General features: G+C 40.7%; 3 protein-coding genes and 1 long non-coding RNA gene across 4 annotated transcripts in view; 1 reads left to right on the top strand and 3 right to left on the bottom strand.

The window, feature by feature from the left end:
• Positions 1-1,235: 1,235 nt before the first annotated feature.
• rnf212 (ring finger protein 212) lies at positions 1,236-9,248 on the bottom strand. Its single transcript, XM_085788683.1, has 12 exons — positions 9,092-9,248; positions 7,568-7,629; positions 7,372-7,446; positions 7,103-7,159; positions 6,919-6,977; positions 6,766-6,825; positions 6,056-6,120; positions 4,577-4,637; positions 3,734-3,776; positions 3,480-3,534; positions 2,430-2,499; positions 1,236-1,638 (listed from the first exon to the last, which is right to left on the bottom strand). Exons 1-12 carry the CDS (start codon positions 9,198-9,200, stop codon positions 1,506-1,508), a joined length of 849 nt encoding a protein of 282 aa, XP_085644809.1. The 5' UTR covers positions 9,201-9,248; the 3' UTR covers positions 1,236-1,505.
• Positions 9,249-10,223: 975 nt separating this feature from the next.
• On the bottom strand, positions 10,224-12,018 carry LOC146979306 (transmembrane emp24 domain-containing protein 11). Its single transcript, XM_085789045.1, has 5 exons — positions 11,729-12,018; positions 11,347-11,438; positions 11,003-11,128; positions 10,568-10,714; positions 10,224-10,451 (listed from the first exon to the last, which is right to left on the bottom strand). Exons 1-5 carry the CDS (start codon positions 11,856-11,858, stop codon positions 10,302-10,304), a joined length of 645 nt encoding a protein of 214 aa, XP_085645171.1. The 5' UTR covers positions 11,859-12,018; the 3' UTR covers positions 10,224-10,301.
• Positions 10,993-24,003, top strand: part of LOC146979307 (uncharacterized) — a 33,719-nt gene continuing 20,708 nt past the window's right edge. Inside the window, exons 1-3 of the long non-coding RNA XR_015036860.1 lie at positions 10,993-11,087; positions 11,376-11,444; positions 11,722-11,819. This is a non-coding gene — a long non-coding RNA (uncharacterized LOC146979307). The remainder of the gene's footprint in view (positions 11,088-11,375; positions 11,445-11,721; positions 11,820-24,003) is intronic.
• spon2b (spondin 2b, extracellular matrix protein) lies at positions 15,345-23,021 on the bottom strand. The gene is made up of 6 exons (XM_085789044.1): positions 22,902-23,021; positions 21,517-21,789; positions 20,945-21,168; positions 19,419-19,610; positions 18,015-18,204; positions 15,345-15,766 (listed from the first exon to the last, which is right to left on the bottom strand). The coding sequence occupies exons 2-6, from the start codon at positions 21,752-21,754 to the stop codon at positions 15,588-15,590; spliced, it is 1,023 nt and encodes a 340-aa protein (XP_085645170.1). The 5' UTR covers positions 21,755-21,789; positions 22,902-23,021; the 3' UTR covers positions 15,345-15,587.

Here is a 24,003-nt window from a genome sequence, read left to right on the forward strand (position 1 = left end):
CGCGCCGGCCAGACAAACATCTTCATAAAAGTGGGAAATGCAGTCTTCATTCCGCCGCTTTCGTCCACAGGGGCCGCCAAAATCAACACTACATGAAAAGTCTGTACAGGGGCTTTGAAGAGCAACTATGCAGGATTTGTAGCTTAACTCTGCTACATTTTTACCTTAATTAAACATCTTTGAAGTAATTGTGATGGTTTAATAAATGACTTGTAAATGGAGTGGAATGGAGGCTCTCTGCCTGTCATAACATTGTATAGGATTTATAACGCTACTACCGCGCTATCGATTGCTTTCTCGTGGCCAGGAGGAGGGTTAGCAAAACAGCAGAAAAGGGAACGGTCAGGGTCAGATAATGTGTTTACAGTACATGCATTGTATTTTGGTTTATTTTGTTACTTTTAGTTGTCCTAGGACATTCAGTATCCAACTCAGTTATATATCAATTTGAATATTAAGTGTAAATCAACCCTAGGCGGCACCTTTAGCTGAATTTGTTACCATTTCAGAATAAAAACCATAGATGGATAAAAATATGCTAGGCTAGGATGATTCATACTGACAGTTTAGAAAAATGAAAAAAGTTTGTAAATTAGTAAATAATCCATAATCAGTATTATTGTCAGTAGCAGAGGGCCCCAAAATAATTTTGTTTAGGGCCCCGTGGAGGCTTGGGCCGGCCCTGTGTTTTTGTCATGTAATATTCAAGTTGTTGTTGTTATGTGATTGGAAAATGAATTGTACTTTGATGAATTGGCTTTGTAGCTTTGTTGATCCTGTATATATTTTACATTTTTGTGGTAATATTCATTAATATTCTGGAGCATATTCTAGTGTGTGGACTCTATTTTTGATTCATTCCTTATTGTGATCCAGCACCTAGTTTTTTGGGGTTTTTTTTTTGCAGGATGTGCGTGTCTTTTGATTGCCAGAAGCCAGTAAACAGAAATGTTTTTGGATAATCCTAGTTTATCTCTGTAAATTGAACAGGTGCTGGTGCAACAGAGCCAGCGTCACGTCAGAGCTTGTGAGGCTCTGTGGGGTTGAGGCTTGTTGTAGGTGTCTCTGCTGGATTACTGCATGTAATTCACTTTCACTTCAACACAGGCAGCTCACCAACGCAGAATGAGTAACCTTTAATAACCTTCAACTACGCCATCATAGAGATGAGTGGAGCAGGATATCTGCAGTGTGACATAAAGCCTCTGTTTCATTCAACAACAAAAAGCCTCATGTCCTCATTTTAGCTCTTTATTTGACGAGGAGACCCGAAAAAATGCAACTAAACAACAGTGCAATTGGCTTTACAGTTATATCATGGAACTACAGGTACGAGATGAACACATTTTATGTCACCTGTGAATCCATTGTCGTTATAAAACAGCAAACACATCGGCTAGTGACTCATTTCAGGGTCTGAGAGACGCAAATACCTCTGTGTACATGTCAGGGGCCAGGTGTATTTCCTCTAGAGGCTTCATGTCGTTTTCTCTGTGTAGTGTCTGTTAAGGAGGAAGGCAGACATGGAGGGAGGAGATGGAGCGTCTAAAGGAGGAGGGAGGATTGAAGACAGGGGACTTCCATCCAGAGCCGTGGCCGTATGAAATATCCGGAGTCAACGATGCTCCCTGAAAACGACTGAGACAAGAGAATTCACTCACACACAGTGTTGTAGACAGTTTTTGAGAGAGGATTTGTTTTGTGTGAGCAACATGCACAGATTTTGTAATAGCTAGAAGCAAGGTGGCAGGTGATACTGTATGAGATTAAATACACAAATATTTGTTAGTTTTTGTTTCCTTTCACTAAAACACAACACAAATCATTACATAAAGTACAGAAAACACACTTCACAGTTAGAAATATGTTACACAGCACTTGTATTAGTGTCAACAGAGGCCATGAAAAGACCAAAAGCTTAGCAGCAGCTTAGTTAGCACCAATTCTCCAAGATGTTCCCATCTCACCAATACAGACCTTCACTTTTTCCAAGGGTAATTATGGACAGTTGCCCTCTGGTTTTTAGCCAATTATAATCAAACTCAAGTAAACTGGTGTTCTCTCTCTGAGTTTTCAGCTGTGTATTTGGATTTGATTAACAACAGTGGTTGTGATGATTGTAATAAAGAAACAAGTTCATTTTTTAAAGAAACATGATGAGCTTTATGGTGCTGAGGAATAATATTAATCAGGCTTTCATGGATTGTGAAGAAACCCAACTCATCCTTCAAGTTCTTTAGTTAAATTAAGCCATGAAAAACAAAACTAAATAATACATCAATTGACTTTAATGAGCAGCTTAAAAGGCTTTTTGTAATTTATGAAAACTCCACAGATCCATTTATACTGGAAAACCCAAAGATGTAAGAGATATTCTAGAAACAGATATAAACATTATAATGATGACTATAATTAATTAAATGAGTCACCTGACTGTTGCAGAGCGGGCAGAGTGGTTGGCCAATGTGCTGTGACTGGACGATCTGTGAGGGACGGTGCCTAAATATGACACCGGATAAATCCACGGTTAATGTTTAACACAGTTCTTAACACACGTAATGGCTCATAATGATTTTAAAAACACATGACATATTTTCAGGGTCATTACTGGCTCATGTGTATTTTCTTCCATCACATCACCTGTGTGTGGTAAGTTTCAAGCGGAAAATATCTCAAAGAAGACAAGATAAATGGGTGAGTCATCTTCCAGAGTAATTAATAGCTCACAATATCCGACAGGGAAAAACACCTATGGCATGAACACAACCATCTGCTATGGAGAATAGAATAATAAATGGTACATGTCATCCTAACTTGTAGTAACAATAAATCAATCTGTCAGCTGAGTCTTTAAATAGCCGCAGCATTTAATAAGTCCAATCAATCTGATGCTGGTTATATACGTATTATGGTTTTCTTCTATATAATATTGACTTTAAAACAAATAATACACAATGGGAAAATACGGACGGCACTATGGAGCTGTCACCTAATTTATCCCTCAAATCCCTTAATTGACTAATTCACATAATCAGAAGGGAGGAGCTCAGCATGTATAGTATAATCCCCCAAAAAACACAACTGGCAACATCTGCATTGGTTTAATCACTGTGTGTGGTCAACTGTGGCGTCCATAAACCCCCGAACACGGCTGAGCTGCAACAGGATTCAGCCTGTATCCGTGTGACACCTCATTTTTTTCAGTGTGCAACTTTAGATGCAGATATTTACCAGACACTGAGACTCGATTGTGTTACGTCTTATGTAACACAACACATGGGATTTCCCAGAGAAGCAGCATCAGTGTTGCACATTCAAGGTGAGGGGAAATCAAACGAAGCAGATATTCTTCTCAAGAGTTATGACACCACCAGTGAAATGGGCAAAACAGACACAAGTTCACGGCCAATACTTGACACGCTCTTCTTACAGTTAACAGTAAAAGTGCAGTTTTATGACAGGTGGAGCAGAGCACATACCCATTCGTCCATCTTGTGGAGGACTGATTAACGACAGTCTGGGGACAGTGTTGGGCTGAAAGACAGACACACGGAGAGAATCAGTGCAAATCATCACTTTTTATTGGCTTGTTCTGGCTTTTTATTTTCCATCCACTAAAGTGATGAATTAGATAGCAAGGTGTAGTATCGTCTTGGCAGATCTTTTTATATTACACCGTATTAGACGAATGGCAGATATGGACTTTCACTGGAAGAGAAACACTGGAACTTACTTTCCTGAACAGACTCCTTTCATCCACGTCCATGTTTTCCACGCTGCCAGACAGGAGAACACACTTCATTAGTCTGCTCGGGTTCATTTGGCTGAAACCCGCAGTGGCGCCTGATGTGTGTGTGTGTTTTTTTTGTTGTTTTTTTTTAACTTTTCAGTAACAAGACAAAGATCTATGCAGTAGCAACATTTACTGTTTCATTCCAAGCGGCTTTGCTTGGCTTCTCAAAAAATGAAAAGTCATAAATCTTGTGAAACTTTTACTGAGATCAAATTCGCATTAGATTTACGAAGTATTTTGACAAGCATCATATAAAATAAATACATAATTATTGTCATAAACATCCCCAAATTACATCTAGCAGAAAACAGATTGTTCTCTCTGAATCAAAACTAATTCACACTGCAGTAATGGTGGTAACACTGGAAACCGGGGTTAATATCAGCCATCCGTCGTCTGCGCCGCTTTTCACTAAAGTCTCTGAGGATAAAACAACATTTGCACTATTAAATTCAGGAAGCCAATCAATCCTGTGTCAACGGTGTCTAGGAAACCCAACAGGGATTCCTGACTAAACCCAAGCAAAGCTTAGCTTATTCAGGTGTGTGTGTGTGTGTAGATAGCCGAAGGGCAGGGCAAAGCCATACAGCAGCTAAAGCTAACATAAGACACCGGGCCTGAACCCAGGTTATAGCTTGTTTGCACTGTGAAATACCTCCTACATTCCCTCTCACCTCCGAGGTCTGTGGCGAGGTGAGAGGCAAATAAGGGCAGAATTAAAACAAAACAGCATGAAGAGAAACAACAGAGAAAAGGAAGGTTGGTGATATTAGAAATACTCACACGCTGGTGACTGAGGAGTGTCGTGAGAGGGACACGGGAGAGTTGAACGGGATCTGTAAGACTGACAGCAAACACATCAACACCTACTGCATCAACATCTTCTATTATTGACGAAGAAGTTATTTGTAGCTATGTGGTAAATGTGAAAACGTCCATAGGCGACACTGACTTGAGGCCAGTTGGATGGTTGTTCGGTGGCCTAATTACAAGGTATATTGTGTAGGAATTCCTCCCATCTAGCGGTGCGGTTGTATATCGCAAGCAACTCAATCGTATTTTTCATGCTGCATTCACGTGAAATTGGGCAGACAGCAGACGGACAACAGCCGCTGCACGTAACGGCATAAACAAGCCTCTATGTAAAGAAGTGGTCCGTCAGCACGAGGCAAAACATTACAATACACGTGACAATATGTTGTCATGGCGATGTCGTATCGTTTACCTGACCCACGTTTTACCGGCTTTCTCTGGACTTCTGTGACTAAAATGGCATCTGGTTCGTTACCGACGGCCGTCTGCCCGACTGCAGGTGAATGCAGCATCAGTGTAACGCTCCATTCCTCCTCACTGCGTTACCACGGTGACTCTTCACAGACGCCACCTCCACCTGAGCCGACAGCTCCGGTGTCTCCGCTGAGTTTCCGTGGTTTCCTACCGTCACGCTGCCACTGAACGTAAAAACATGGCGACACGACAACATGGCAGCCAGCACCGAGCTTACCCGCTCCATGTAGATATGAATGATATGAACGGCTAATTCAGAGCTGAAAGGAACACTTCAGTTTGTTGATGGGGGTAATTATTGATGAATGAAAAACGTACTTTTGAACCAAATAATCGATTTTCGTGAATAGACAACAGGAGAAGTTACACAATGTCCCTTTAAGCGTAAGAGTTTCTAGTCTGGTTACATAAGCCTGCTCTTGCTCTCCTTAGTCCTTTTTTGTTCAAATAGCCCTGTTTGGAGAATTTGGCGGAACAGACGTTATGCAACAAGTAGAAGTCTTGACTGGCCAAGGTAAGAAATAAGAGTGAATCTGAATGTTGAACACTGATGTTTCTGTTACCAAATGTGATCCTTTACCCTTTAAATCAGGTTCTCATCAGTGCTCGAGACTGGTCACTGTTGCACGTCTTGTCAAGATCACAGATCACAGTTGAAAGTAATTCAACGCTTGAAATCCCATTTTAAAAACACGAATGTCTGCATTGAGTAAGTAAGAATCACAGTGACTAACTGTAAGCAACAAGAACAGACCAGTATGAGGAACATCTGCTGCACTTTTATCTGGACTTGGACTCATCTTGACTTGGTTGAGTAGGCCAGTATAAAATATGTAGCATATCTAACACTAAAACACAATCATCAACCATAACACTGATGACAATGCTAGTAGAGTGAATAAAATATTGAAAAAATATGATAAATTGAGTGTCTGTGTGCCGTACAGACCAGTACAGTACATGATTATTTATTACCTGGTTTAGGTCCGAGTGGAGTTTGAGAACTGTGTCTCATCTGAGACGCTGAAGAAGCTTTGACGCTGTGAGAGAAGAGCAACATAAAAGGTTCAAATCAGTTCAAAACAGAAAGCGATCATGAGAAGAGGGGAAGATCTGTGTCCCCTCAATGTGGCCTGAAGACAGGAAAATCATTTGGATTGAGGTTTTTTCTTTAAGGTCCTAGTGGCTCTGTAGGCTGTACTATTTGTTTCATCCAGAATGATTTGCTCTTGGACACAAAAAACCATTAGTTCATGATAATTAGCTCTCTTAAAAAACCAAAACACTGCCCCTTTAAACTCCTTCGGTTCTGGATGAAACAGGCCAGGAGTGGATGTGCCAGGAGTGACACCTAGCGAGTGGTGACGCATAACAGCCAGCTCATTGTAAAGACGTTTTTGTGCTGAGGTGCAGCCAAGTCCAACAAGTCACACGCCAGCATTTATTTCCAAGTCATTAGCACTTTCACAGCCTGCATAGATCCTTATTTAGTCTTTTACATCCAGTAGGAGATCTGATACTTCGTGCATAAATAGTGTGTGGACGAAGAATGATAAAAAATCAAGAGAAAGGGGAAACTATAATGAAACATCGGCCAAATAATTGTTAGCAAACACTTTGGAAAATAAAGACAGTGTGGTTTGGAAAGAGGCATACTACAGATCAGTGTGGACTCTGTGCTGTACCTCTGATGCTGAAGAGAGTTTTCCAGTTTTGAGATGTAAGCACTCTGTTCATTCAGCTTCCTTTAAAGCGATGAAAAATTAAAAAAAATGAATAGAGAAAGTAACCACACATTTTCATAATAAATCACAAGAAAATAAATCAAGAAAGCTCACTTTGTCATCTGATGCATTTCTTGCTTCATCTTGACGAACACCTCCTCTAGTTTATCATTCTGTAATTGATCAAATGTTAAGTGATGTGCTGACACTGGAATACTATGAAAAAATACTATCCATTATTTGGGAAATTTGGGAAAATACACAGATTCACACCAACAAACATACAAACATCCCTCACCCTTTGTTGGTAATGAGTCAACAGTCTGTTTTGATGTCTTGCCTGAAACATGAGAACCTGAGAGGAGCGAGGAAACGGAGTTATGTGAGATTTGCACCGGGAGATAATATTAAAATACATATTGCTTGATAAACAACCCTACAACACAGCTTTTTGTGCAGACCATCTTGAACTGACTTATGGAATAATACTGCAGTTTTGAGGTTAGTGCAGAAATCGGAAAAGTTAATATGACTATTTTATGATGTGAAACAAGAGGATGACCGAACTTTGCTGACTTCTGTGAAGTGTTTCGTTGCCACAACGTTGATGTCAGAAAACAAGGCCTTCACCTCTGAACTGCACTGAAACAAAGACATCGTCCACATGAGGATTGCAAAATGATGTGTGATATTATCCTATGCAGACAGCCCCACAACCACACAGTGATGATGATGCCGTTAAAATGAGAAGAAAGATGCTTACTTTGTCAGAGATAGGTGATACTTGACATTTGGCGTTGCATATCAAACACTTGCCTTGTTTGCCTGAAAGAAAAGATGTAATTATAGGCTATATACAAAACATTGTAAAGTGGATAATCACTGCAGGATCAGACTGAAAGGAGGACATGTAGAGCCTGAATCCAGTACACAAACTGAACAAAAGGACTTTTCAGAGTGTTTCCATATGAGACACAAAATTAATTGAATGCAACCCCCCTGAATATAACTCTGGCAGCCGGAGCGAATTGAAATATAATAGTTTGATTGAAATGAGATCCTTCAGGAACAGACCTGTGGCTTATGAATATGATCTGTGGTCCCCACAGTGGGATCAAGGGAGCTAGCTCCATGAGCTCTCACATCCAGTGCTGAATAGTGTCATTTCTCTCTTATTTCATTTGAGGATATGATAAGCACTCACTGACATAGCATGACAGGATCAGAGATTAGGACAATATCAACTCAACTTAACTCAGCTTTACTGTATATAGCACATTCAATACAATGCAGAGATTGATCCAAAGTGCTTTACAGCAAGACAAAATATGCAAAACAGCAACAAAAGAAAACGTTAAGAGAAAAAGACATTATGATGAAACTATGGATTGTAAGAAGTGAATCAAATCAGGCACTGTTAAAATGAGGGAGAGTTAAAAGCTAGGGAGAAATGGGGAAAGGGGACAGGAGTTCAGAAATGTATGGGGGCCATACTCCAGACACAGATACCAGATCTCTGTTAATAATTATTTTGTTTCTGGGGCTGTCTAAAAAATGTATCTTGCTGCGGTGGTCAACTCCCCAGGTCCCCACATAACAGTAGACATGTGGATATAGGCTACTAGCAGATTGCTGCTCTTATTCCTCTTGAGAAGATGACTCATGACCTTAATCACAAATAGTACACATTTTGGAGGATCTGGGAACCATTGCACTCCTTCCTACAAAAACTATAAGTCATCATCTGTCCCTGGAAGATTTATTTCATATGTGCTACTCATTTACCCGTCTTCTGTTGTCTTTTTTTTTTTTTTCGTGTCCTGTACATACTCCGCAAGAACAGAGAAATTTGTTTGTTTTCTCAAGGTGGCAAGAAGAACAAAGTTAGTTCTGACCAGGACACATTTCATACCTCAGGAGCAACTCAGGTGCAGAACTTCAATTTTCATTTCTGACAGGTCACACAATAGTTGTTGAACACCAAACAAGACAAAGGTTTTATGTCAAAAACAAGCTGCAGAGAAACTAATGACAACTTTCTGTTCTTGCAGTCCTACAGAAGAGAACAAATCTTTCTGTTCTTGTGGAGTAACGTTCATGTACAGGCCTTAAAATACTGCATCCGGTGTAAAAACTAAGCTTTCCTCTCTGCAGTATCGCTTGAAGTCCAACAGATGTCCCTGTCTCATCGTGTTTTCAGCAGCAGGCCTCCTACAGCCGCAGGCCCAAGCCCGCAGCTACAGGTAACTAGCCTACAAAGTCAGTGAGTGTTTTATTAATGACTCACCTTTCTGATAACAGACACTGCAGATGATATGGCCACAGGTTGTCACAGCCAATTGACGGTCAGCACTGACGGAAAGAAAGCAGGAGTTACAGCAGATCCAGGTCGACATCTGAAGGCCTGTAAAAAGACGAAGCCGGGGGACAAGAACCGGTTAAAATATTATAAAACAGGCGTAACTTATCTATCAATGTTTTTAATTTAGCTTTAACCAGTTTAGATATGTTGTTTTCCATCAGTCACCACTGAGTTTCCCCCCCTTTTTTTTCTTTTCAAGCCAGTTCAACATTTCTTGTAGTCTTTCACATGTAAACAGATGTAATGTAATCTATTACCTGGATCAGGATCATGGATGTATAGGATACCCCACTGCTAACTAAGCTAAATGCTAACGGAGCTGCCGTTAACGTCAATGCGTCAATCAACGGTTGTGATGCTGCGTTCGAGAAAACTCGGAACTCGGAACTCGGAATCTTCAAAGCGTTCGAGACGAGAGTAACCAACAACATGGCGGACCGGGACAAACTTTGCATTCAAACCTCAAACACGCAATTACAAAGGGCACGAAAATCATAAAAAAAAGAAGCATTTTAAATCAGGGAACAGATAATAGAAGAGAAATAACAGCGTTTATCTTCTGTGTTCCACAACATGAGTAATACCGTAAGTAAGTTAACCTAAATGTTGTTCATATACCGGTAATAACGTTTTGGCAATATAAATGCATTTTAATCGATGTTTCTACCATTGACTTCTTGGGGAAGAGCCAAACAGCCATGGTTATTAATATTATTTTTTTAGACATTAAAACGCTGTTTTGTTGGTATAGTTCAAAGTGGGGCTAAGTTACATTAGATTCAAAGTGATTTGTGAGTGCTGTGTTTTTATATTAAAAAGGCAACAGAAATCAACATAAAATGAGAAAAACACAAATTTCCTGTTCAATTGAATTTAATATGATACATAATATTATAATACACTTGTCCAAGTCCCTGCATTTTTATTAGCCTATTCTTTTACTTTCACTGTGATGTAGTAGGCTATGAACAATGTACCCACCTAAAGCAGTAGCTATGTACTTGTACCCACTACAACAAATTAGACTACACCACTGTTTGATACTGTATTTATTGCTTTACTAAGGATTGGGGAGAGGTGTGGACAACGCAGTAGGGTGAAAACTGTTCACAGGTCAGAGGCCACGATCCCATCGTCAGACAAGCTTCTTGGCAACAAAGAAGTCTTTGAGTCGTTTCATCTGCCAGAAACCGACTGACAGCAGAAGGGACGTCTGCACCACCGCCCACCACAACACTTTACTGTTGGTGTCCTCGCTGATCTCACGAAACACCTCCTCTTTCTCCTGAATGAGAGGAGAACAGATAAGAGGGAAAAGATACATGAAATCTTCCTGTTGCTAAAAGGTCAGTTCAGCGTCGGGGTGAATGATAATCATCAGTGAAAATACTTCTCATTTACCCTCTGGTATTCCTGCTGCCTGATGATGTACACCATCTGATCTACGAGGTGGCTGAGGCCGTTCTCCAGCGTCTGCATGTTGTCTTTAGTATGGTCTGTGTTGCGGTCAATTGTGTGCTCTCCCATCTGAACATCCAAATGCAGCTTCTGTATGGCACAGTAAATAGACAATTAATTGATTGTTTCTGATTACTGAGTACTGACTGATTCTAAACTGTTTTATATCTATATTTATAATGGCAAAAATCTGTTTTATCAGTGTGTTTATAGATACAGTTAAGTGTAAAGGTGGAAGACATAATGTTAATTGTGCATTTCATGACACATTTCACAAACATTACTGAGTGATATTATACTGTATGATTAGTGCAATAATTCACATGTTAATGTTAAATTATTTGTGTGTGTGTGTGTGCATGTGTCCGCAGATCTCACCAGCCGTTCTCCAGCAAATACAGAAAACCTAGTGGAGTTGGTTTGGAAGCAGAGATAGTGCTGACCAGAAGCATGAGATGTGAAGGTAAATTTACCAAATTTACCATAACGCTTAGACAGCACAACCTGAGGAGAGGAAAAGATGCTGTTAGGCCAAGATTTCTGCAGCTATGAGTAAACACAATGGAGATTAGAAGTTCTAACATTCAGTCAAACTGATTGGATTTGGTTGGTTTGGTTTTGACCTCGTTTAGGTTTGGTTTGAATGCAGAAACCAGCAAGGTCACAGGTTTGTGTGACCCTGGCTTGGAGATAAACGGACAGTGTTCCCGTCAGTGCTGTACCTCATGGTTTGGGTCTCTGACTGTCACAGTGGCACCAAAGTGAGGGGTGTTGCTGAATCCCTTCAGATCCCAAGGCTCCAACAAGAAATAACCTGATGGTAAGAAACACTCACACATGAGCGCATGCATACACATCCTTCCAAAAACACACACAGTTGTGATTCATTTACGTACAATGTGCATGTGGGCAGTATAAAAGTCAAGTGGCTTTTGCACTTAATGTCTTAATATCATGAAACTTCATATAACACCACTGGGTGATTCAGAAGTCGCGTGGGCAAGCCGGTTCACATATCACTTTTCAAAATCTAATTGCACATTCATTCCTACTGCTGAAATTGTAAACAACACTCAGGAGGAATATTCCTTCTGCAGGACTCACCGGTCACCAGCATGTCCTCAGGAATCTCCTCAATGATGCATTTTTCCTCCTGCTCTCCGAGATCAAAATACATGGCTGCTGCCAACATCAGGTAACACTGGAGCAAAAAGCCAATGCCTCGAAAACCCATTTTCAGTTAACAATGAGCTTTTAGATTACAACACCCTTCCCAGTGACTGAATGTTTGACCTGTAGCTCAGTTAGACTTTCCCTTTTTTTTGTGTGTAGATTCCCAGTTGAGGTATTTTTCATCTGCTTTAGCCACATACACCTATAGCAGATCTGTAGAGTGGAGGGCTGCAAGGGAGATATTTCTAGTGTGAGAAATTCACAGCTGCTGCTTTGTGTGACGAGACATTCTGGTTGTGTTGTGACTGGTTAAACTGGCGGCCAATGGCAAGGTGTTTAAGACCAGTGTTTGACAGGGCCTGACCTCTTTTCAAACAATGTGCATGTTAATAGTACACTGGAAAATATATGATTGATGTTTAAGCTTTACAAATAAGATAAATTAACTCTTCATGTGCCTTACAACTAAGGTGTATTTCTTATTCTTTCAAGATTTTCTAGTCCTTTTTAAAGTATGGATATCACCTCTTAACCTTTGACACAGTAAGGGTTACCAGTGCCTGTGTCTGGTACTACAGTGCAGATCCCCTCAGAAATTGAAGGGAAATTGTAATCCAAACCATTGTATACAATAGTTGCCATTACCTAAGATGAGGTCACTTTTATAAAGTAAACCCCAGCACACCCACACACTGAATAAGCTCTTCTCATATTTAGCGTCTGTAAAAAGTCATCCTGAAGGTAAGCAAAGAGTCAGCTTTCCCTCTCCTCCCACACTTCAGTAGTTTTACAGAAAGCGTGAATGCTAAATCAATATGTTGTTATACCTGCCATTTATGTAATGGATTCCCTTCTAGTAGTGTCTGCAAACATCTAAATAATACATTTTTCTAATGAATACTACCATTAGATATTTGTAATCTAGTGCCATTTGGCGCTACCATTACCATATTTTACTTACTTCACTAATACGTTATTTAATATTTAATTGTGGCTTGGATTCCACAAGATGTTGGAAACATACTTTGGAGATTCGGCTCCATGTTGACATGATTTCTGTAGTTTATTCAGTTGTGCATACTCTACATGCAGAAAATCTTCTGTCAAGGGACTAGATTCAGATTTGTTAACAGTGAGTTCACTGTACCTCAGCAGCCTTCCCATTCATGTTGATGAAACCAGTTTGAGATTATTTTTTTCTTTGTGACATGGCACATTATTGTGCTAAAGATGGTAACTTGTGGCTATATCGGCTACACGGGGGGTGAGCTCCAACATGCAGACAAGTTGTGGCATCTGGACAAGTGATATGTATTAAGAGGCTAAAAGTGAGTCAAGAAAACGTTGCCTTCACTATTTCACCATCACCAGATCATTGACACAAGTTAAGCTGGGTTCATTATTTCTGCTCATTTTTAAAATGATGACCTTACCATCTGTATGCTGGCAGCCTGCACACTGCAGGTTGAGATTTCTACTCTTGGCAGACATGTGTGACACCCAAAGTGGTGCTGTTGAAGCCCATGCACCTCAAGGTTCAGCATGTTAAGCATTTAGAGACCAATTTTTAAAAACGGAGATTGTTATCTGAGTCACTGTAGCCTTTCTGTCAGCTTGAAACTATTCTGGCCATATCTCTCTCATCGACAAGGCGTGTCTGTCTGCAGAGCTGCTGCTCACCGGCTGTTTTTTGTTTTTGTTTTTTTCGTAAACTTGTGTGTGAAGAAAACTGTAGGTCAGCACTCAACCAGCCTGTCTGTCACCAACAGTTTAAGTAACTGCAGTAACTGAGGGTCCTAAGCTGTAGCTGCAGCATGTAATGCATTGTGCATGATTGGCTGATTCGACAATTTCATAAAGAAGCAGGTGTACAGGTGTTTCTAATGAAGTACTTGGTGAGTGTATTTAACTTATGGCGAGGTAAATTATCATGCATCATGTGTATATTATTATCTTCTTCATATGTTAAAAACATACATGTTAAAGACTCGACCAGTTTTTGTTTATCTTCAACATACCAAGACAAATGATATAACAGACAGTAAACCTATGTTTTGAGAATGGGTACCACCTGTGATATTCTTCATCATATACTGCACTGGGGATACACTTAAAATCTGACCACTCTCAGGCTTAGCTGATGAAACTCCTGTAAATGAAAGCCAGAAACTGGATCTGCTCAGTAATTTTCCCCTCCCTCGTCATTCAAAACGGAAGGAGCTTCTTCTTGCACCAGATGTTTAGCCCTTATTGCTATTCAATCTGTCATCTACAGTATGCTTTCTCTGTCGGTAGGTGGGAAAGGGGGCGGGAAGGTCATAAGTGATTTTTATCTGTTTCACATATGAAAAAAGAGGTAGCTTTACATGTAACCAGTGTCTGTTCTGTCTATTAGATGGGACGCCAGCTTCATAGTGAGGTGTGCTGCACTGGATGTTGCAGCACGAGCTGAGCTCTATAAGAGTTCAGGGCTTCAGGACTTTGGTGAGCTGTTTTTAAATAGTTGGTGAGCACCCTTATCCATTTTATGACCAACACTTCATCAGGGCGAGTTTGAGCCTACACCAGGGCCTAAATCCAGGCCATTCAGTGAAAAGTATTTCTCTCTATAGTCAATTTGATCCTGCAGTGTTTGTTATATTACCTTGGGAACCCAGATATAAGTAAGCCTAAATGTGTGGTTCAGATTTTACAGTCATGCTTGCAGTCAAAACACTGAGCAAAAGCACCAAAGAATGAGTGCGGTCCATATCATGGAAATTTCTCACATGAAAAATCAACTGTTGCCCATGTAAAGTTCAACAATAAACCTGCAAATATACTCAAAATATATTCAATTTTCAAAAGGAGCATTTCTTTCTTGATGAAAAAGGTCTCGATGACATTGTCTTAAAAGATATTTACACTTTATTGACCATACAGAAAACATACATTTTTTTGTACATTTTTATCATTTTTATTAACCAAAAACATATTTTCTGTATTGAACTAATATCTCAGTAACAAAGGAATACAAACTATTGCTATCAGATTTGATATACTGTACACTACAGGTTAAAATCCTGTCAATAAATATATTCTTTGTCTTCAGGAAAATTACCCACAATGTCTCTGTAAACATTATGTTTATAATGCGGCATTGTTCAGAGGCCTAACTTGAAGTACTTCAGCTTAATGGAACTATTGAAGTGTTTTTCCCCTGTGCAGGAGCTAATATTTGGATTTGGAAGTGTTTCCTGGATTTGTGGATTTTAGATCTTAAGTGTCATTTGAGTGGATTTATTTACAAATCCGTTTGATTAAACCTGCTGGGAGTTATAATCCACTGTGGGCAAACAAGTGTCTGTGATCTTCAGAAATATCAGACCAAACCCACTTATAATATGAACGTATGTTGTTGTTGTTTTTTTTAGTTAGAGGCTGTGTCTAAAACAGCTTTGTTTTACCCCCACACAAAATTGGCAGTCTGTCAAAACTGAATTAGTGTCTAATAGCTGTGTTGCTAAACTACACTTCTCTAGTACTGTCAGATCTGTCAATGTGATTGAGTTCAACTCTCCCAATTAAATAGTGAGACTATCACTCGGTACACCGGTCATCTCCACAGGGAGGGGCCGTGGCCAGGGAGAAAAAGAGGTCTGGTTCGTCATATTTATGCCTCATGTGAATACACAGTAGACCTTTTGCTGTTGTTTCGTCGTCTCCGTCCCTTCCTCCCTTTCCTGGATTTCCTCTCTTTCTTCTCTCTCCTCTCCTTCCTTTCTTTCTTTTCCCTCCTGTCCTGGCTTAGTCATAAACAGTTGTCTGGGAAGCACTTCCTCTCTTCCTCCAGCAGGGGGCAGGCTAGTCCGTTGTTTGCTGGATGCATGAGGACATAGCGTGTCCTGTGTTGCACGCCCGAGTCTCCACACTTGCCTTTGCACAAGCCCCATGGCGACCACACTGACACCTCGCAGTCCAGGGGGGTATCTGCACAGACAGAGGAGAGGAGAGCGTTACAACTTAAGTAACATTCAGGTTTAGGTTGTCCTTTCTCTAGAGGTGCTGTTTTCTAACTCTTGGAGCATTTACTGTGTTTATTGTATAGACACGTGTAAGTTGATATTTGGGGGTCCTTTTATAGACTTGAATGGAAAGGAGTGGAATAAATAATAAGCAGGAAAATCACTGCTCCTCCACCTTTGTTTGGCACTAAAAAAGTAAAACCATAATAAAAGGGAGTTCCAGTAAATGATGGCATGCTGTGTGTGCAGCTCTTTATGAACCCATAGTTTCTCGTTATAGATTCCTGGCAGTGGCTGTCCTGCTGGTGTTTGCAGTATGTTTAATTGTAGTTCTGTTTTATTTTTTCTTAACCTTCATTTACTGAGTCTTTGCTGACTGTGCTTGCTCTTAGCCAATATACCCCCTCCTTACAGTAAACAGAGGAATCACTTAATAACTCCACAGTGCAGATGGAGATTTATTGCCTTGCAATAATGCACTTCATCTGTAATGCAGGGAAATGGAGCTGTCTTTTTCTTAAAGATTTTTCAGCTAACCTGTAATGCAATCATTGAAATCTTTGGTTATATCATGTTTTGTTTTTTTATTGCTTTCACTGTCCCGTTCCAATGTCATGAACCTGCTGAGCTACCTCAGACAACCTTGTTGTGACCTTGCATACAGCTGATATGTATCACAGACTTAGCTGTGGGTTCAGGAGTAGAAAAGCAGAAGGATGGGAGGCGGTATGGAAGCTGCATGGACAGACAGACGGATGGACGGAGGGGCTGGACATGCACGTCAAGTAAAGGCTGATTTTGACATCTCCGTTCATCTTGTGCGTCCATTAAGAACTTTAAGAAGTATAACTTTATGTTACAAGAAGCAATGCTAATTTATCTTATTTTATGTCAGCACTGTATGTCGTAGATAAAAAGTCCTAAGCAGGTGAATGCTAAATCTGTAATGAAAATGTTTGTTCAACCCCCTGAGGGAGACGTCTTGAAAGAGATGAAGGTTTTAATGGAGCAAGGGAAGGCTAAACAGTTGCAGGGGTAGTATGGAGCACTGGGAGTAGGGCAGGAAACCCCAACAGATTCTTGGCCCCGCTCTGCTGTTTGTTGATGGGTAGTCAGGGGAACGGACTTGTAGTCTGTGATGCTGAGTCAAACCTTTACAGTCATTCTCAACACTGAATCTGATTACCGCACTGTCAGCTCCACTGCCAGGCAGACACGCTATCGGTTCTTTTTTTTTTTCCCCCTTAAAGAAACTTTTTTCCTGGTCGAGTCATCTAGTTAAACTTTTTGCGGTGAATTGTGTTTTTGTAAAAGGTCATTTTCCCCCATCCTGTCACATCGGAGAACATCAGTCACACTGACAGGTTGTTTGACTACTGCATTGTTGGCTTAACTTGAAGTTTGACACGCTCTTCATCTTTATTTTTCCAAGCTGTCGTCCTATTCGTCCTTGCAGTTAGACTGTTTTACTGTTACCACTAATCTGTACAACAGGGAGTCTTAAAGTTTAACTGTCTGGGAACCTACATTAAGTAAATCCAGCTTCAACTTATGGATCCAGGTCTTGTTAAAAAAAAAAACATGCGTGTCTGTATCCCATTTTGACTCACGACCCAAGCGTTGATTGTACATAATTTCTACACAGCTTTTCTTAAAAATGCTGTTTCACTTTCTCCCTCTCTCATCTTTAGACTTTTTCCACTGGATGCCAGATGTGCCCGTGGCATTTTCTGATGCATGCCCTCCTCTTGCTTGGCTTCTTTGGTTTCTGGTTGGAAGTAATTGAGCTTGTGTGTGGCCTGTAATGGTTAGCAAATGCTTTTGTCTGAGTCAGCAAAATACAAAGGTTAGGGTTAGGCTCCTGGTTTTGTGTATATAATCTCACGTCTGACTTTAACACAAGATAAAGCTTTTTTATTTTTGTTTAAAAGTGTAGGTATCATTGAATCACTGCACATTGAATGGAAATGGCACCTTAGAGTATGGTGTAGTGTTAAACTACTGGTTTCACTAATAAAATCTATTATAATTTGTTAGCTATGTTTAAGTTCTTGAGTATTTGAGATGGTGTGTTGTTTACTAGCTTGCTGTCTTCTTCATTGCCTTTGTTGGATACATTGAAATACTTTTTTGCGTGCTCACACCCTCAGCTGTAAATAAGTGGACGAGCATAAAACCAGTAATGTGCATCGCCTTGTGTTCTTCAGACTTACTTATGAGCGTGTCCTCCTCAATCTCATTTCCTGTTGGCAGTTGGTTGGACTGAGTGGGCTCCACAGGCAGGCTGATGATCTGGTTCGTCTTCTTTATCTTGGTAAGCGTAACCTTAGCAATGGGCGGGAGGTGCTTCAGACGGGGGTAGTAAAAGGAGTTGGCAGGGTGGCTGGGGAAGGACGCGGTGATCTGTGGAGGGGAAAAGTTGAAGTTGAACTACAGGAGATGTAAAATGGAGATGTTTTGGTAGATTTCATAAGAGAATGTCACAATAGTTGTTAAAGGGATACGCCAACATTTTTTTTTCGTGTTTCGCCTCACTCCCGAGTCCATGACCAGCAGATAGACACCATCCTTTCGACTGTGCGTGTAGTAACAAGGGAGATACGGGCAGAGCTGGCGCACCGCTAATTAGCTTAGCTCAAACGCTGGAAGTGTATCGGTAGTGTTAGCCTGCCTCCACCTAAAGTCATCAGAGAAACTCTTCAGCAACTCTAAACGGACCGATCTTCGTCTCAGAGCTGACAAAACTCTCTGGTAAGGCATCTTGAGCGGTCAAATGCCGGTAACGGGACGAGATCGGTCAAAACGGAGGGTTCAAGCAAAGAAGGTTTATTTTGGTTCAAGCTAGCTACATCGAGGGTAGGTTAGCTTTCTATTTCAAAGTAAAAGCACAAATTCTATCGTCATGGTTTTCTGTATGTAAAGGGCAACGGGTGTTTTATTTTGTGAAAGTAACCAGAAGTGCGTTGGTCACAACAGCTAGTTTGAGTAGCGCTGAATTCGTCCAAACAAAATTGTAAACATCTGGTATTTAGACAAATTAACGACACACTGCCGATCTAGACAGCTACTTTCTCGCCTAAAAATGTTTGAAATGTCGATAAAGTGATATATTTACAGAGTTTAGAGCTAAAATGAAATCAGCTTCTGACTGCTGATTTCGGCTCGGGTAGGAGGCAGGCTAACACTACCCATACACTTCCAGCGTTTGAGCTAAGCTAATTACGAGCGATACGGGCTATATCTCCCTTGTTACTGCACGCACAGTCGAAAGGATGGTGTCTATCTGCTGGTCATGGACTCGGGAGTGAGGCAAGACACGAAAAAAAATGTTGGCGTATCACTTTAAACTAATCAATTGTGATTAAATCGCTGTTTGATCTATGAGTGCTATGCTAATGCTATTCTCATTATCAGCTTTATTTCATCTGCTGTCATTTAATTAACTGACTAATTATCTGAATCACTTGAAACAGCTGGCTGATTTTTAAATGATAATATAATAATCTGTAGGCAACAGGGCGTGTGTGCACAACAACAAGCTTCACATGTGTTCAAATGGTTTGTAATTAGCCGTTTTTGGATCCATGCGATGTTGCTCTTGGCTTCGATTGACCCACCTGTGTGATTTTGTCCTGGGGGATGGTCTCAAAGTTAGGAGAGGAGAAAGTGAACCCGCTGTCAGTTCCTGCATCGTATGGGAAAAGCTCCAGCGACACATTGTCTTTCCAGTGGTCGCCATCGCACAGATCGACAGTGTCCACGCCGACAAACCAGTCTGGACTTGGAATGAGACGCACGACAAACGACAGCTGCAGATGGAGGAAGTAGAGCATGGGGAGGAGGATGGAGCGTAGGGAGAGAGAAAAATATTAAGAGGGGGGAAATGAAGAGGTGGGTGAAAGTGGAGATAAGGAGATGGAAGAGGAGAAAGACATGGGCCAGAGAAAGTAAAAGGGTTGTTAGGGTTATGTTATGGTTTGTCCAGGACTGTGGGATAAAGCCACAGAGGAAGAAATGGGTAAAGTCATTTTCCGCTTATATTCACAGAGTTACAAAAGGAAATGAAAGCCATAATGTGCCTCCTTCATTACACATTGTAATTTTGTTATAAAATGATTTTATTATCCACTTTAATCGAATATATCCATTCATTTAACTTTTAACAACGGCAAATAAACTGATAAAACAAACAGTTTTATTCTGTTGGAGGCAAATGTAAAGTGAAGCCTTCATAATGTTTTTAATTACAACCAAATATCATCTTTAGGTATTCATAATCCAATACTTCAATCATTTCCATTCGCACACATGCTGTTATTTCATTGCTAAAGTATAGTTTGTTTTGAGCTGGTGAACATCCTGAGTCTCCAACTGGACTTTTTCCATTTCTCTCACCTCCAAACTAAACCTCCTCCTTTCTCTCTCTTCTCTCCCAGCTCTGTCTCGTCCTTTGTCCAAGCCTAACATAGTGTCAGGTGTGTCCTCGGTTTTATAACCCAGCCAGGGACCCATCAGTGGGATGTTTAACAGCCAACTCCTACAGAGTTTTATATAATTTGCAGAGACATAAATTAGGCTCACTACATTTTGGAAGCTCTCTTTAGGGTGCAGTATATGGAAAAAAGAGTCTGGGGTTGGTTTTATGGTAGCGTTTACAGTTTTGCTGCACCAACCTTGTTAAAAAGAATATAATGTGCTCTTTCTCATAATATTACTCTTTATTATCTTAAGGTAGCAGTGTTATGTTAAGTTACTACCTGGCTAATAAGTCACTTGTCTCTAGTCTGATTTCTTTTAATGGTTTTAGCTATAATATTTTACTCATGGCTGTAATGCTGCAACATGGCAACACAGCATTCTCAATGCAAATAACCTCACAAGGGCAAATGCACAAGCAACCATGCATTTTTTTAAAAACAGATCTAGTTTACAGTAACACACTTGTAATTAAAACCTATTTGAATGGGAAAACCCAGATGAATGCACCCAAAAGTGTTGTAGATAAGAAAATATTGATGTTTTCACAACAAGTAAGACTTGACCTGGTGGTGCAAGGTTATGTATATACTGACCTAGTAAAAGACCTCTGGTGTACTTAATGCCCTGACTCAGACTGAAGGTTTCCAGGTGTAGAGTGACTTACATAGGAGTGCCTGGCGAAGACCTCAAATTCAGTGCTCATCTGGCCTGTTCCTCCCACAACAGCGGGAGCGGAGAGGATCCCATAAACGCTCTGGATGCGTTCGCCGGCCGTCTCGACTTCCTTCACGAGCGTCCAGGCCTCGCCTTTCTCCGCAAACTCCCTCACTCCATTGCTGGCAAACTCATTACGCTGCCACATGTGGTAGTCAGAGCTGTGGGTCACCCCTAAGAGCAGAGAGGGAGGGAGGGAAGGAGGGAAAGGAGAGGCTCAGAGATGGATGTTGCAATTAGCAGTTTATGTACCGAGTGATATTAAAAAGAAAGTTGGATTTTTTGATAATAGATGGGCTGTATGACTGTAGTTGTCCTTATGTTGAAAAGATTTCCTTTATTGCACTAATTGAAAGTGATTACTTATTGAATTGAATATCCTCCTTTTTATTTGGGTCAGTAGATGAAATATTTCTACATTAGCTTTCTGTTACGCAACCAATCAGAACCCCCTTCCTTCCACATCTGCTTCTTATAAAAAAAAAAGAATCTGTGCACAAAGCAGTTTAACTCTGCACTTACCAATAAGGTTTGACCACTGTGCTGGAGGACGGTAGACTGGATACTGCTTGGGAAAAGCTGCCTGAGTCCACTTGCCGTGAAACGTTAGCCTGTACTGGGCCGATTCTGAGGCTGTGCACAAGGCGGGGATGTCAGTAGGAACGGGCAGTGAATGAAAGCCTTGGCTCAGTGTCAGCATCATGGCAATCAGATGGTAGAGCGCCTCAGAGATGGAGAGGATGGTCTTTGTGGTGTCCATGATAATGAGGGCTGGTTTGGGGGAGCTTGGAGGACCTGGAGGAGAAGAAAAGTAAGTAGTGAAGTTTTTGTCAAGCTGAGTCACCCAGCCTAGTGTGCACATCATTTTTTACCAATATATTGTCTTTATTCTAAGGATTCAAATAATTAGATTTCACTGAAGAGGATTTATTCAATCTTTTCTACATGTCCACACTCTGTTAAAATCTTAATATTGGCTATCATTTTTCTGGCTAATTGACAATTCTACTTTTCTGGTCATATTTTTCCTCTAAGATCTGTTACATGGCCTGAGACTGAGACTGAGAAGGAGAATTAGGGGAGGGAAGGGCAAATTTTCTGGCAGCAGTGCATGTCATTCTTGAGTTAAAGTGGGGCATGTGAGTCAGAGGGAATATTTTTCAAGTAAATCCTTTCCACTGTTTATTTTCAACAGATTAGACTTGCAAACTCAAGCTAAGCAACACAGGATGGACAGAGGGAGATCTGACATTAATTAAAATAAAAGTAGATGGTGCAGTCGTGTGAGCTCTACATTTCTGCCTCAATTATTATAACAGAATGAAGCTATTGTAGGTGAATTTCCTGACTATATACGTATATGTCATCATATCCTCCTGACTATCCAGTATTTTAATTCTCCAGAGAGGGAGCAGTAACTTGGCACTCATAATCTTGCACTCTTTAACTCTAGTCTCTCACTTATCAGCTTGATTTTGACACTAATATGTGTCCTCGATCAATAAAAAGTCCTGGTGTTAAGTGTTCTCCTGAGTGACGTAAATTATTTTTATGTGGAGCACATCCTTGCATGCTGACATATTAACACAAAAATAGAGCCAGATGTGTTTAACATTTATCAGCAGATGTTTGCATTTTATTGCCACACTAATTCTTCCAAAAATATAAAACATGACATCTATAGAAACTCTGTTATGGCAGCGCTGGTTTCAATCAGTTTTAATCTCTTGTCATTTATACACAGTATGTTTTCATAAATCACTGTTGCATGCAAGTTTGGTAGCATTCTATAATGCAATTGTCACTTCCCTCAATTTGAAGTTGGTGCAATCTTTTAAATGTGAGTACATGTATCCCTGTACTGTTGTGTAGCAACAAGGTGACGGTGCGGTGCAGAAACTACTCACTGTTTTTTCTCAGGGTTCCAGATGAATGAAGGGTTGCAGCAGATTATTGGAGAGGAGGGCTGGAGGTGAGGAGAAGGGGAGAGGAGAGCGGTGGATGTGGCTGTCGGGAAGAGTGACTGCGAGGCTCCAAGTCCTCTTTCGCCTATTTATGTCTTTCAGGAGGTTCACCCCTCTCTTTCCTCTCCCCCTCTCCCTCCTTCCCCCTTTTTTCCCCCCTCTCTCTTGCTCCATTCCCCTCCTCAACTTGCTAAAGTCTTTCTCTCAGCCTCCCTATCTGCTCGTCAATGACTTCCCTGCCCCCTTCATGCCCTTTGACTTTGGCTCCCCTGCTGCCACTCTCCCCCTCCTCTCCCCTCCTCTTTATAAGGACCCCATTAACTGGCTAATGTGTTCAGCAGTTCTGGATACACCGCCAGGGGTCCTGTGCAGCTCCATGGGTAGAGTGTCATTTCACAGTGTGATACTGTAGGTCACTATACCTACAAATATGACTAATGAGGCTTATAATGTATTTCTAGAACTCTCTAAATGTCTCCTGGTGAGGTTTTTGAATTACAGCGAAGCGGCTAAGATCGTGTCCCAGTGCTGCTTTTTAACTCATGTAGGAAGTTATATTGCCTATGACACAGTCGATTTGCATAACTCCTTTTGATGTGTTTTTCAGGGGCTTATAAAGTCTGGCAAATTGAGGCATTATAGCCAACAAAATGCTGAAGAAATATAGGCTTGAATATACAAGGAAAGGGTATGTTTGATGAAGCTGAGTCAGGTTTAAGCAGAAACCTTAGGCTACACCTTTTTGGCGGGCTTTTTCAGCTGTGTAATGAAGTTGGGTGATAGCGGTGGTGTGGAGGCACACAGGCTTCAACAGTTGACCCTTATTTCCTAGGGCTTTTTGAATATTTACTTTGGGTGTTGGACTTCAAAATTAAAAGCAGACTCCGGATTGAACCCAAGACCTCAAGACTCCAGTACTTTTTTTACGAGGCTCAGTGAATTTTTAAGTTTATCACAGAAAGTGAAGATTCAAGGGCTGCAAGAAATGTAGATCATCGCTCTCTCTCTGATCAAATGACCCAGATCTAGAGTTGGAGGGTTGTTT

The sequence above is a fragment of the Trachurus japonicus genome, chromosome 10 (assembly GCF_045865225.1).
Source record: "Trachurus japonicus isolate A0001 chromosome 10, Traja_1.0".
Classification (NCBI taxonomy): Eukaryota; Metazoa; Chordata; class Actinopteri; order Carangiformes; family Carangidae; genus Trachurus; species Trachurus japonicus.